We start from the raw sequence: 15380 nt of genomic DNA, 5'->3' as shown, positions 1-15380 counted from the left end.
GCCCACAAAAGGGATGTACTTTTCAGAATTAACAAGTGTTGATGCAGATATAAATTCTAAGTGAGAGAAATGGAAGTTGCACTGTGCTCACAATGTAAATGCTTAGCTTGCATGGAGCTAAGTGTGAGGGGGAAATTTACAATTTACATGTTCCGTTGTAAAGCATGTGTAGAAATTATTGGAATTGCAGCTGTTGACTGAAATTCAATATTCTAACTTAAAAAGTCTAAAAGTTACTTGTATAAGTCTTGCCAAGTTGTCTTAAACTCTTCACTTAATGGAAATAAGGGGATTTTTTTTTTTTGTGCCTGTCTTGGGTGGTGGGAATTACCCTGTGAAAGCATGTATTCCTTCTATCAGCTATAAAGGAAGCATGCAAGGAATATATTAGACTCATACAGCCAACATTTAGATGCTTAAATGCATTGAAATGAATCTCACACAACGATACCGTTTGGGGAAAGATGAAATTTAAAATGCAAAGCATGAAATAATGCTGCAGACCTATGGCAGAAGATGTAGCACACAACCCTGCAGTGGAGATACATTTGCTTGTAACTGTGGTCAGTGAGGGCATTTTGTGATTTTCTTTGGCCCTCTGAGTGATTTAGCCAGGGCACCTCCATCCAGGTGCTGGCAGAGAGGAGTGCTGGGACAGCCCCGCTGCGGGCACTGGGCACCTCCCTGGGGATGGATGGGCTTGGGCACCTCTGAGCTGCAGGATTGCCCCTGGCTGGGCAGGGCAGGGCTGTGGGGACATGAGCTGGACAGCAGCCCAGCCACAGGTGGGTGAGGCAGGGCTGACATGGGGTCCTGGCTGGGACAGGCAGGGCTGGAGGTGCCATCAGCGCACTGACACTCACGTTACTTCTCAGGTGGCTCTATTTGTAGCAGCTGTCATATTTTGCTTCCATTTTGCTATTTTATGCAATGTTAAGGGCTTGGTTTAATTTTTTCTTTGGCTTCTCTCTGAAGAACATAAGTCATAAAGAGGAATGGTTTAAAGAAAAAAATAAAAAGCAGAAGCTAATTCTGTCTGAGAAAAAATATGTGAAGATTTGGGTAATTAAATTGGTAGTAGTTAGAATCATAGTTTACTTACAAGTGTAGTTGAAAGTGTGTGTTCAGACCAATTGAAATCAGGGTATTTATGATGTTGGGAGACATCAAACCATCCTTCCTAAAGCTTGCTTCTTTATTCTTCTCTTGGAGATACATGTACTTCTATGAACAGATTAAAATATGTTTATGAAGAGAATACCACAATGTAAATTGCAAGTCATCAGTTACACATTTCTGTATCTTTAAATGCACCTTTCATTCATAAGTACAGCATTGGGAGTTAAATTATAAAGCAATATGGGAATCAAGTAACAACAAAATTATTCAAACAAGTAAACTGGTGTATTATGGAATGTGCTGAAGCAAATAAAATGCTTAAATTTAATTTAAGTAATAAAACTTTAAGCAGAGGCAAAGAAATTACTTGTGACTTTATAAAGCTGCTGGTCCTTTGAACTGGGCATCATCCCTTCATTGTTTTCCTGCTTAGACTTAGGCTCATTCCTAAAACATCACATTAGTTTCATGTATCTGATTGCTCTAAGGTCAGTGGAACTGTGACAGAGTTAAAAGTGGTATAAAAGTATTAAATATTTGCATCAGTTTTATATTTCTTATACCTTGCTCTGCCATCATAGTTAGCAAGAACCTGTAACAGTCACTGCAGCTGAGAATGTATGCAACGCATAGGTTTGAATGTGAGCTGAAAGAGGCAACAGATAAGCCATTTAGCTGCCATTTTATCAGTCTGCAGATGTCCTCAGTCCTGAGTTTTGGCTTCTGATTGAAGCCGGTTGTCCATGCTTTTGCACTGTTTCCTTTCAACACTCCTAGGTGTAATTATTATTGATTTTTTTTTAATATTCCCTTTGTTTGGTTTATGTCTGTGAAAATATCATGAAGGCTTGTACTTTTCAAGTAATAATTGGGAAGAGGGAAGTGAAAATTTTTGCTAATTCTTGAGACCAATAATGGCTTTTGTAGGACGGAGGGCATAAAAACTAATCCTCAACATGTTCTATAGAAAATAGCAGAAATCTGCAAAACACAGTTTATTTATGTCATTTGGCATATGCTAGTTTCACATCAAAGACTTAGAAAATGCACTTTTCTATAAATGTTTGGTGTGTACAGTTTGCCAGTGAACCCATCGGGTGCTGTGCTTAACTACTAATAATTATCAAGGTTCCATGTGTGTTTTCATGTACACTAATATGTTGGTGCGTATATGGAGGAATTTGTGGGAGATAAAAAACAGTTCTTAATTGTTTTGAGCAGGGAGGGGTTTTTTAAGTCTCTTTATATTTTATTTATGGTATGGTTGTTTGTCATAAACTTTGTCTTTAGTCACAGTGCAGGAATTTAACATAATCCAAGACTTTTTCAAAACTAACAAATATTTGGTAAAAATAGGTTACAGTGTTAGAACATGTTTTACAAAGTTCCACTTACAGAAAAGAGATTAAAAATAGAAATAGGAAACATCAGAAATATGCCCAGAATATTTAAAAAGAAAAAAAGAAAAGGAAGATTTCTTCTTTTTTCCTGAAATATTGCTTCTGAAATGTGACGATCTGAGATGACTTCTTACAGACAGCAGACTGTTAAGATGTGTCAGTATAATTCAATATTGTATGCATTTGACATTTCTGAACTCATTGCTGGAAAGAATCATGCCAACAGTGACATAGGTTTTAAGCTCTCTCTCTTTGCTAGTAACGTCAGGATCTGTTGTATAATCAGCTAAGCAAGATCCAGTGGAAATCTGAACTATGAAAAGATTGAAAACTAGGTTGGGCAAGTCTCTGAAAAACAGACTATACAAAATATTGCATTTGGAAGAGGATGCAGCAGTGGATGACTAGTAACACTTAAACATGCATGTTTTTCATAGAATCATTTGAGTTGGAAGGCACATTTAAATGTTATCTAGTTCAGCCCCTCTACAATAAGCAGCAACACCTTCAACTAGGTCAGGTTTTTCAGAGCCATGGCCAGTCTTACCTTGAATGGGGCAACTAATTCCAGTGTTTCACCACAAAAACACTTATTTCTTATATCTAATCTAAATCAACCTTTCTGCAATTTAAAACCATTGCCCCTTGTCCTTTCACCATAGACACTGCTAAATAGTTTGTCCCCATCTTTCTTTCAACGAGAATGGAGAGAAAAAGTTCTTGCTAGGGAAGAAAAAGGAATCCTTCCAATTTTAAGTTTAGTGAATAAAAATTTTGGAAAGGATAACAAGGAAGAAAGAAATACTTGATTGAAGTAGAAGCTGTAAGGACTCCAAAAGGCAGAATGCAGTTTACTTGGTGTTCTAAAGCTAACATCTGTCAAAGATTAACAGGCAGCATTACATGAAATCATAATTATCCTCTACACTTAGAAATTCCTATGGCAGTATGCAATCAATGCAGATATTTTCAGGGAAAATCCTGTGCAAGAAAATATATTGCTAATTATGTAAGAACTTTAGGCTAAGAGAGAGGAACCAAGTTTTATACAATAAGTTTTGATTCGAAACACAGAGAAGACAGCAGTTCTGGACTACCACTCAGGACTCAGGTCAAGGAGTTAGTGAGACAGAGTTGGATGGAGATGAAAACCCCAGTGAGAATACAAGAAAGTGCTGCATAGCAGTGATTCTGTGGTAGGAGTAGCAAGAACAATTAAGTGCATTGAGAAAGAGAAAGAATAAACAGCATGGAGAAAGTGAGAAAAGTAATTTAAAAGTGATACTCAGGTTGTAGTTCTAGAAGTTGAGAATAAAATCTTATTAAAAAAAATAATCACTTAGAGCTAAAACACATGTTCAAATATGTGAATACCCTTGTGCATAAGGAAGAAGTGAGTGAAAAGAAGCCTGTAAGAATGTCATAGGTTTCATTAAATGGGAATAAATACTAATAGTTAGTAAGATATAATTCATTAATAGGCAATTCTTACTATATGCTTAAACCTGGGCCAACTTCAAACCTTGTCTTACCTTTGTAAGGGTTTGCTGATGAAGTTGTGTAGATGGTGCATTTTTCACCTATTCCTCCTCAGAATGAAGATAAAACATTTACCAGTAAAAGGTTGACTTGAGTAACATTTAAATCAGTTCCCTAAGTGGAAAAATTATGTGAATACAAGACTTTTACGAGTGTAATTGCTCATTTTTTGGACATGACAATGTCTATTGTTCTTGTTATTATTAGAACATGTCTATTGTTCATTTTTTGTCTTTTTAGTTATGTTGCTGTCAAATGTAGTCTTTTCCTTCTACATCCCTAAGACAGCTATGCCAACAGAAAGTGTGAGTGTAAGCCATGTCTCAATGCCCTTGAGTAAAACCATGGTGCTGGTGGAGGCTTCCTGATAGTTATGTCCAAATTCATTTGTATTCTTTTCATGACAGTTATTAAGAGTGAAAGGTAACTATTTGTAGTAGCTTCAGCAGAAAACCAGGTTGATAAAGACCATGGTTTCTCCCACTTTCTGAGAGGAATTATGCTCTTAATTACTTTTAAGGAATTTTCTCTGTTCACAAAGAGATGCTCCAATTTATGGTAAAAAGAATAAAGCCCAGATAGCTCTCACAGTCTGCTCTTTCATCCCTTGTCAGGAATTAGTCTGGTAGTGTACAAAAGTCATTTACAAAAGTAGCGTACAGCAGCCTTGGACTTGGACTAGCATACATTGCCAGGAGGGGAACCACAGTCTGAACAGGTGACTGAAGTGCATGGCAGCTAGCAAGACATTTTCTTTCTTACTGGCTAGTACAGATGGGAAAGTTTGTAGTGATTGAAAATCAGCCTCATTGCAAAATTCTGGTAAATCACTCCTCTGCCTGTGTCCTGGGTTTGTGTGTTAACACTGGGGGGTAGCAGCAATATTTATGTGAAATGGGTTACACTAGTGACAGCCAAAAGTAAGCAATCTGTGGGGCCTATTAAATCCTTCAGGGAATCAGGGAAAGCATGTATTAGTCTTAGAAATAAGTCCAAACCTGTTGTGTGAATCAGAATTCAGCTTTGGTCAGCTCCAGTGTTTTGATGTGAGATCCTCTTTTAACAGGCTTTTTGGCTTATACAAAGGGTTGGCAGTATCTGGCAGACAGTGCTGCCCTTTTCATCTTGCTTTTGTTTATAGTCCTTTGGGGAAAAGGCTAAAATATTTGGAATATAACCTTTCTAAGTGTTCTTGGTAGCATGCTCAGAAATGTGGAGGGATTATTTGATAGATAGTTTTCAGTATTCTGGTGCCTGCAGAGCCATGGCTAATCTTTCTAATCTTCTTTATCTAAGGTAATCTGTATATTCTATCATCTCTGCATCTATGTGTCTTATGCTGAAACTGCACTGACAGGAAGCTCTAAAATGCCTATTTTTGTTTCTTTCCAACAGCTGGCTGTCCAGATTCCTTGATTAAAGAACTTCATCACTTCAGGATTCTGGGAGAAGAACAGGTGAGTTAGCATCTCAAAGGCAGCATCTTAATGTCATGAAAGATAGACGCTAATGAGACAGTTCCATCTCTCTCCGGGGAAACAGAGTGTATCTCATGACCCCCAAAGACCTGAAATTTGGGGGAGAAACCACACGGGAGTTATATGTGAGAGTTGGGGTTTTTTTGTTCTATCCATCAGCCCTGACAGGTTATTAATTGGTACATCTGCTACCTGCCACAGTTTTTCAGCTTTTGACTACAGCAGTAAACAGACTCTCTAAAGCAGCAGACGGACAAACAATCTGACTACAGGATTGGTACTTACAGCTGCTCATGATATTATCCATCCCTTTCTGTGTCCTTTTTTCTCTTTTAAAAGAGTGTTTATAAATTTATAGCTGTGCTTTGCACTCAGGAACTATTTCTGTAGAGTGACCTTAGGAAAGCATAAATGAAGTATTCTTTACAACACTCACAAGAAGGTCAGTTATTATTTCATCAATAATAAAATTAACATACAGAGGTATCGAGAAATGGCCTTAAATTTTGAGAGACAAGTTGAATTTTCATACGCTCAATTCTTCTGAAATTCAAGTTGTGTTTTCCTCTGAAGTATCCCTCCTAAGGAAGTGGTTACAAAGCCTGAGTGCATGACACAGAACTGCAGGTGCTAGGGACCCAGGGGCTGAAAGCCCAGCATTAGTGTGTTGTACATGACACTATCCACATCTTTTAATGAACCTGGCACCAAGGGACTTGCACAAGGTTGTATGAGGGCTGTGACAAAGGTAGGAGCAACTCCTGAGGTGTTAATTCAACGTCTTGTTTCATCATTTTTAAATTAGATTGTATTGTCAAGAACACCCTGTTACTTCTCCTTTCCCTGTCACTCTCCCTTTTTTTATTGCAATTGTGGCTGCTATTACAATTCCTGGACTTCCAATTTTCCTCCATAGAGAGTCACAAGTCTTGTTTCTCAGGAGCTGAGCTTTTCCTTAGCAAGAGATACTGGAAGCAGGAATCTGGTGAGATTGAGGACTTAGGAAGAGGAAATAAAAGACATTACAACCAGGACTGATGGGCTCAAGAGACTGATTAGAGCTACCTGATAAAAGGAGGGCAGAGTGAGATGAAGCTTGGGTAGAATGAAGAGATGGGGTTGTTTCGTTGAAAGGGTTGGGAGTAGAAACCAGAATGGTAAGGGTCTCACAAGGAGCCTGACAAGGCTCCAGAATGATAAGGGTCTAACAAGGACCAAGGGCTGGAAGGGAATGACCAAATACAGAAGCTTGCTGAAGAGACTGGTAAATAAAGGAAGATCTGCACTTAAGCTATGTGAAGAGGTGAAGCTAAGCAGTCTAGGAAGAGTTGGACAAAAGGAGAAATATGAAGGAAAAGTAAGGAACAGCTAAACCAAAAGGCTGCAAGTGTGAGAGAGAGGACTGAATTAGACAGACCTGACAGCTCCCCTGGACTGGAAAAGCCCTATAATGGAGTTGTGGACCTTAGCCTGACTAATGATCACTGACAGAGCAATATTTAACTGATGGACTTCCTTTGCAAATAGTGATCGTTGTCATGAGGCTTGAATTATTCCATTAGCCCATACATTTATAAGGATTGTTGCAAATATATTCTGTCATACAAAAACATTGTTATCATGAATCTACTGAAGACCACAGTAGCTTTTGTTTGAAGTTAGCACACACTTTGATAGTCAGGAAATAAATTGGTGCAAAATCAAGAGAAAAAAAGTAAAATAAGTCTAAGTGAAGAAAGGAAGGAATTACAGGCAAAGTCCTTATTCATGTGGCTATCTACTTATTTCTTGTATTCATTTAGTTAGATATTTGCTTTTTAAAAATATCTAAGATGTTTCTTTTTCTGTCATGCCTACTAGATAGAAAAAATTCATAATAAATTATAAGACTGTTTTATTCAGACTCCTTGCAATTTCAGTATTATAAACCATCATATATTTTCTTCCATTCCAATCAATAGCCAAAGAAAAATAGGGACATGTTCCTGCTTCATATCCAATCTTGATTTATTTTTAAAGTGCTTATGTATTTAAGGCCAGATTATAAAAGCAGAATGGTCTATTGTGATAATCTGTTCTGATCTACTTTAGAATGCACATTACATGACTTTTTTGGATTAATTCTTGTTTAAACTGCAGTATATTGCCTAGAAAAGCATCTATTCTTTGTTTACAAATCACTTGCAGACTTTAGATCCTATTATACTTCTCTGTAGTGGAAGACAAAATATTCCCAGCCTCTTTTCATTCCACCACTCCACCAGCACCAGCATGTTTCCTATGCTGCATATCTCCTATTCCTCAGAGTTTAAGCAAAAAAAAAACCCCTGGTATCCCTCTTTTCTTCACCGAGCATTTGCTTCCTGTAAATAAAAATATAAATAAACTGACCATATAAATGCTCCTATAAATGTAAATACTTACCAATGTAACATTTGTTGACGTCATTAGGAAAGAAAGGTTTTGAGTGGCTTTCGGGATCAAATCTCTTGAAAACATGTGTCTGCCTGACTATCTGAAATATCTTTATATTAATGTAAGCATTAATGAAAAACTAATGCTGAGAAATAGAAGTGTGAAGAATTGATGATTAATATTTTCTTAAAGGAGTTGTATAATAATAAGGCTCTTGTTCAGATAATCAAACTTGGTAGTCTCCTGGACATGTAAAATTTCCATGTCTTCTATTCTGTTAGGAACATACATCATGGGAAATTTATTCTAGGTGGAAAGTCTATCTTTGAAGGCTTAGCTGCTGGCAATAAGATAGTTTTTAAAGAGGGAATCAGCTTTGGACTTTATGGAAAGATGCAGTCGTAGTCTGCATGCTGAAATAGAAGAGTACAAGCTTCCCTGGTACATGATATGTATTGTGGATACCTAACCTACCACATAAAACCAGCTTCCAGACTAACTGGCTGAAAATGCAACACAAATACAGCCACAGATTGCTGTCCCACTTGATACTTGACTCTTTGAGATGGTGCCAGAGAGTCTAATCCAGGAAGAGTCTTCAGAAGCAGCTTTGTCTGGTTTCTTTTGAACCCCCTTGTCACAGACTCTTCCAGTCCACTAAGGTCTGTACAAGACAAAAAAGTCTCCTGCACATGGAGTCCCAGGTGAAGGGTGTAGCCTGAAGTTTCTAATTGCCCAAAGCTCTGCTGAGCTTTCTCTTGCAATTTGCTCTCACTTTTCATAATCCATCTATTCCCCCTAGCTTAATGGGTGCAGCACAATCTCCTGGCTAACTCCTCCTTTCTTAAGTATTTGAGATATAGCCAGGATCAGATTGAAAGATTTTGTAAGTGGGGAGCTGTTGAAAAATAGCACAGTGTAAGAAAGTCTCCTGCAGTAGCCATTTGCCCTGTCAGGCTGGCTGTCTCTGCAAGTAAATGTTTCTACAGGTGGTGATAGTACAAGCTGCTTACAAATATATGCTAAAAATGCACCAAATATGAGCTCTGTTCAAATACAGTGGAAGGCAGGTAATTCTACAAGCCAATGCCAGAAACAGCAGAGAAAACACTCCAAGCATAAACACCACAATATCCCAGCATAGCAAGATGACTTGCAATGAACTGTTATGGAGTCTCCCTAATGACTCTATGAGAAACTTCCCTCTTGTCCCCAAAGTGATAAAAAAAACCTTGTTTAATTGTTTAAATGGAATATTGTGATTCATGAATAAAATAGCAGCTACATCTGAAGGCTGGAAGGGAAAACAAACACGAGAGCAAGGAATCTGCTGCTATACCTGAGTGCCCCCAACAGGTTACAGACTTCTAGTGGCAGGAAAGGAAGCTGCTCAGTAATGTATAACTGCGCTTCTCTGTTACATCATCTGCTCTGACAACTTTGCAGAATGTATTGGCCAGTTCCTTGATATTTTGACAGGGGAACGATCAATTTTAACAGATCTCTCATATCAGCTGCTACTGAAACTCATATCACTGCTCACATTTTTTTAGAACTGTTGTGTTTATATCCCTGGAATCTGAGCAAGCCTGAATGGGCACCATTTTGGGGAAGGGGGTTGTTTGTTTGGTTGGGGTTTTTTGTGGGATTTTGGTTTGGGTTTTGAGGGGCTGGGTGTTTTTTTCCCCACATTTCCTTGTCAATTAGGGAAAACTTATGCAAAGGAATACCCTAGAATACCCTGTTTTGAAAATCTGCAGATGCATGTCCCCATGCTCCTCAAAGATGATGTGGGCTTGTGCTAGTTTTCACAGTGAGCTGTAACTTTAGGAGATACAGAAATCAAGTATGAAATGAACACAGCATGGTTAGAGATCATTTAACATTAGATGAGGTCTGGAAGGATTTTATATACAACGTATGTGTGTGACAAGGTTGATTTTTTTTTTTAAATTGCAATACTTGCCATAGGAATTTTTTTCAAATGCATACTACTGATTATTCATATAAAGTCAGTCTTAAAGTAATTGATATCTATTTACCCATTCAGGCAAAAGTAATGCCACATGACAATTCTAATTAATCAGCTGAGTTTAGTACAGGAAACTGTCAAATATGATCAACAAAGTGCTTCTGAAGTATTTCTGGGTTAAGATTTTTGATAACTACACTTGCAAGAAATATAAGCTACATCTCAGTAATTCTAATCAGTTAAACAACAAAATAAATTTTTACTGGATGATTTCTCCCATTCATAATTACTAAGCCAAAGCTATTTTGTTAGCATTCCAAAACCTTTATCTTTACAAGTGTAATTCTTACACCTCTGCTGATTCCTGCCCAGTCCCCTGGCTTCAGCTACTATTCCATGTAAGTAATACTTACACACATCTCTCAGTTTCTGCCATTTTTCCATACAATATCTCTTTCCTCTCCATCTCATTTGGCTCACCTTTTGGATTTGTCACTACCACAGTCTCATCCCTTGCTCTCTAAGACTGAGCTACTGCATTTAACTCTTGATCCTCTTTACACCAGCTTTTTTTTTAATAGCTGGAACTTCACAGCAAACTTTATAATCTTGCAACTTCATATGCCTCTCTTTTCTTCCTATGCTATACCGGCCTGGAATGTCTCCTAACCACCTTCTTCCCTAACTCCTTGCATCAATTACAGCCTTGATGGCTGTTCCTTTAGCAGGAAGAGGAGTGTGCATTTGAGCTCCACAAGGGTCACAAGAAACTGAATGTTTATCTCTGGCATCCAGTCTATTCACACTGATCCCCCAAATACCTGCTGGAAGATCACAAATTTCCAGTAGTTTGTAAATACAGTGCTAAGCCCTACACTGTGCTCATTCGCCCTTCTTCATTGTATCATATTGTGCTTGCTTTCATATCATTCCACTAACTGCAATCTGTCTTTTTTTCTCCCCATCTCTACTCCAGTTTAATTTTGTCTGTGAATTGTGGTGCACTGATCCAGTTAGAGGTTTCTTACCTAAATATTTTCTTCAAACAACTGTTTGTACCCAGTTTTCCATGACTCTTTAGTCAGGCAAATTCCAGCCCTCTAGAGGTGGTTGTATTTCTTGTCTCCTTGGGTAACAAGGAGCTGATCCTCTGAACTTGCTCTTTCAATTTGATCAGGGGCCAGCAGAGGAGCCCTAAAACTCAGGAAAAATAAATTAGGGGTGCTCCATGGGTAGCCATGTCAGTTCATCACTTTTTAATCTATATTTTAGATGACACATTTGTAAGTATTTTTACTGGTCCAAGGAGTACTACTGGTTTTGTACTGTAAGTTGCCTAATTACATTATGGAACTAATTCTTGGAGGTTTTGTATGTGCATAATACATATAAATAAAGTGCTTAGTCTACACTATGGACTAATAGCCTCCACAATCTAATTTTGAAACACACAGATGGTTATTTGATTTATAGGAGCAGTAAAAACAATCTGACTCCAGAAAGTAGATTTGCTTTCCTCTGAGACTCTTACATGCAGTTAAAGAAACAAGTAATTGAATTACGTTTCAGAGATTTGGGCTTACATCTACTGTTATACTTTTGTCCAAAGTTGTCTGCAAGGCTGCTACTGAGGAGATGCTTTTAGATGAGGGAGGGGAGAAGGAAAATAAGGAAAACACTACCCAAAGTGTAAAAGCAAAATTAAAACACCTCAGGGCATTTGTGGTGTGGCAGAGGGATTGGAATAAATGACCTTTAAGAGTCCTTCCAACCCAAACCATTCTATGATTCTATGATATTAAATCATAATTTGTAAATTAATTGACACAGCCAGGAATCACTGTGTTAATGAAGTGTGTTTTGCAGGAGTTTTTTGCATTCAGGTGCATTTCAGTTTTGTTTTGGTATGTGAATCTCAATGTAACTGGAAAGACTGCATTCTGTAATTAACCTGTTATTCCTGTGTCAACCCAGAGATTTCATTTATATTACCCGTGATTTACAACATCAAATGATTGAGTTTCCACCGCTTGAAAACCCAGTATCATTCTAAGACTCAAGGGAAACCATCCCAACCTAGAAAGCAGAGAGCAAGGAATAGATGGTTACAGTCATCCAGCCTCCATGTCTATGTCATACTGTGATTTATAATCTAAGGGCCCTGACAAGTCTTTTTTAATAAAGGTTACACAAAAGAACTTCATTCTATGGTCAAATTACCATAAGTAGAGCTTATAAGTAGAGCTTTTTCCACTCCAAATTTTATTCCTTGAAAAGCATGGATATGGGCTGACTGGGACAATTCACAATTTGAGGAGAAGGTTCACTAAGGGATGTAGTCTTCAGAGGACAAACAGAATGCTTTACAACTACCTTATTCATATACCTTTAGCTGTCTTAGCACCAATTTTCTAGAGTAAATTCTATTTATGAAGCTTCGGGGGTTTTTCCAAAAAGGCATTGAAGTATGTAGTTCTGGGGGAATCCAGCAACCATTTACCAACCTGTATTTCTGAGGGCCTTGTTGCAGTAGTGCAAAAATGCCTGACATGCTTTGTCTGGAAGCTGCTTTCTAGCAGCAGTAGATGACTGGTGATTTCTGTGTAATTTTATGCCACTCATTACCATAGCATTTGACTTCCTCATGACTATTAATGGCTTTTGCCTCTTAACAGTACATTGAAATCAGCAAGTATCATTCTTCCTCTTTACAAGCAGGCAACTGATGAGAAGCATAGATTAAATGACTTACATGAAAGCCACAGGATGGCTGTGCTGCTGCCAGGAATGAAATCAGGTGCCACGAATGCCAGTTCCATCAAATTTCCCATATATTATACTTTGTGAGAGGTTTTTCCTAAAAATAATTGGAGATACTTTCCTCCTTGTAGCATGCAGAGCAACTTTACACATGATGAGTGCATCTCTAAATAGGAGGCACACTGATAAAAAATGACTAATAGATACTGTGAAATACTTTGAATGGACAGAAGAGCTAGATTAATCTTTCAATGACAGCTCTTTACATGTTAGCTATCTAGCCCGAGTTAGTTTTCTCAGCTTCAACCATAGCACTTCCATAGGGTGATTGATCTTACCTATCTTAGACATCATATCTAAGTCAGGATAAATGCCCTCCTTGAGATCTTATTTCTCAAGGAGGTGCTCATTCACTTGGAGCCTTGTTTAGGCTAGATGTTTAATTTTAGATGGGCTAAAATTCTGTGAGGTGGTTCACAGTCTAAGCTATTTAGATACCTAATCATTGGTTTTAAAAACAGCTTAAGGCAGGTGAGTTAGGATCAGAATTATTGGAACTAAATCAACTATTGTAAGTGTCACCTAATTTCAGGTGCCATTATCTAGGAAGTTGTCTGATCTCTCATTATCTTTTAAAAAAACAGGGCACTTGAGGTCTCAGTTCTTAAGCAGATGTACAAATCTAAGGAGTAAAGATGAATTGCATCCCATCTCTCCTGTTAATTATAAAAGAAGTCTTCACAACCCATGCAACTATAGGCATCATCACTGTGGAAATTCAAACTAAATTAAATTAATTCTACATTAGGTCTCCAGTTAAGAGGTGAAGTAAACCAGTGGGTGTTGTGTAATATCCTTAAGAATCTCATGCAGATGTATAATCAAAACACATCATGGGCTCCAAAGACATTTAAGGGCTCCTGAAAACTGACTTGATTAATGGATTGGTTGGTTACATGAGTCCAGTATGATATGTATATGGCTGTGGTGTATAGGAAAAAATGGCTTTAATAGATATGGTCTGTCACTGTATGCAAATAGTTAATTAATAATTCATTATAATAGTTTTGGTCCTGTACAAGTTTTTATAAATGCACCCTTTATGTAAAGTGAATCATTTTGTTTCACGTCGCTGAATAAAGAATATAAATCCACATATGTTGTGTAGATTTTGCTATGGCAGCAAACATGCATATGTTCTGCTACTTTGTGTTTCAGTTGGTTACTGGCTTTTAATTGAGCAGGACCTAAGGAAAAAGAAATTGGAAAATGACATAAATGTATCTGGACTTTGAAGGTAGAAAACAGGCTGGTAACTAGATATCAAGATATGCAAATGAATTTAGCAGGATCTTTTCTGGATCGTTTTTTGGCTGTTATAGTATGAAAATCACTGGGGAGGGTGCCATACTGATTTGGAATGAGTCCTGTGCTGAACCAGTATAAAATGTTACATTTGTTGGACAGAAAACAATGTTGCTGTCCACCTTGCCAGTAGGTAAACTGGACATTTACATTCTATATCTTTCCCTAACAAGATAAATTAAAAAAAAAAAAATAGAGGAGTCTCTTCATGCCCTTTTAGGCTAAGTTAATGTCTGGAAAGTATATTCTTTTTTTTCCAGCTGAGAATTTTTAATGTAAATGCTGACAGAACCTCAGCTACAGTGTCACTGGTGTTTGCCTTCTTAATGAGAAGCTGTTAACAATCCCACATGCAGCACAAAGTTCTCTCTTAATAGGGTAAGACAATCACCATCCTCACCTTCAGGTCCAGTCTGTGCCCTGAAGAAAAATTAGGCTGCTAGAGAGTTTTGGAGCTATGGTTATCTATATTTCTATAAAGGCCAGCCAAATGACTCAGAGCACTCAACATGTATATAGTGGAAGGATCACAAACTTTTCTGAAAATTGAGAGCATCCAACATTAAATATTTATGGCATTAGTCTGGGTTCAAGCATAATAATAAGACAGGAAAACATCAGTTGACTTCTTGAGCCCCCGCATTCAAGGAGACTGCAGACATGTCTTGCACATTTCTCAAAATACTATTATTTTCCAAATACAAGATTCTTAAGTTTTCTTAAGAATTTGTGGCTGTCATTCAATACACTGAAAGATATTTTGAAGTCTTATTGTCCTTTTAGATTTTGCTTTTCTTTACAGAGGTTATTTGGAGTTTTCATTAATTAACAAAGTTGAATAATTTAAGTTTGGGTTGGTTTTTTTCTGTGATGCACACTTCTGTGTCTACATGTTACAGTCTTTTAACGACTCTAATATTATTTTAAGAAGCAGTTTAACAAGACATGTTGTGACAGCATTCATGGAGGAATCTTCTGAAATGTACCCAAAAGATGTAGAGCCTTCTTTGTAATTTAAAATTCTTCTTTGTATTCTGTGTGTATGCGGTGTTGGTCCTAAAGCTTCCATTTTCCTCAAAAGATTTCTTTGAAGAGGGGTGTGGATAGGAGAAAGAATTTTTTGTTTGCTATTCTCCCAAAAAAGGGAACAGAATTTTCATGAGCCATTATAGGATAAAATCTTATGAAGCACTAAATATTCTTGTGAGTGCTGTAACATAAAGTTCTGCTTTGTTTTTTTAGCACACCATAAAGTCTACTCACAGGGAAAATTCATACCTACTCCCTTCCTCTTTGGCCTTTTGGATTTGCCTGTTTTCTTTGGGGTTGTTA

General features: G+C 37.5%; 1 protein-coding gene across 1 annotated transcript in view; it reads left to right on the top strand.

Moving 5' to 3' along the window:
- The window catches only part of PRKN (parkin RBR E3 ubiquitin protein ligase), a 674960-nt gene that overhangs the window by 548826 nt on the left and 110754 nt on the right, over positions 1 to 15380 (top strand). Inside the window, exon 8 of the mRNA XM_030945351.1 lies at positions 5454 to 5515. Within this exon, the coding sequence (XP_030801211.1) occupies positions 5454 to 5515 (62 nt within the window). The remainder of the gene's footprint in view (positions 1 to 5453; positions 5516 to 15380) is intronic.

Source organism: Camarhynchus parvulus, chromosome 3, assembly GCF_901933205.1.
Source record: "Camarhynchus parvulus chromosome 3, STF_HiC, whole genome shotgun sequence".
NCBI lineage: Eukaryota > Metazoa > Chordata > Aves > Passeriformes > Thraupidae > Camarhynchus > Camarhynchus parvulus.
The sequence above is the reverse complement of the archived record's forward strand: the minus strand, read 5'-3'. Positions and strand labels throughout refer to the sequence as shown.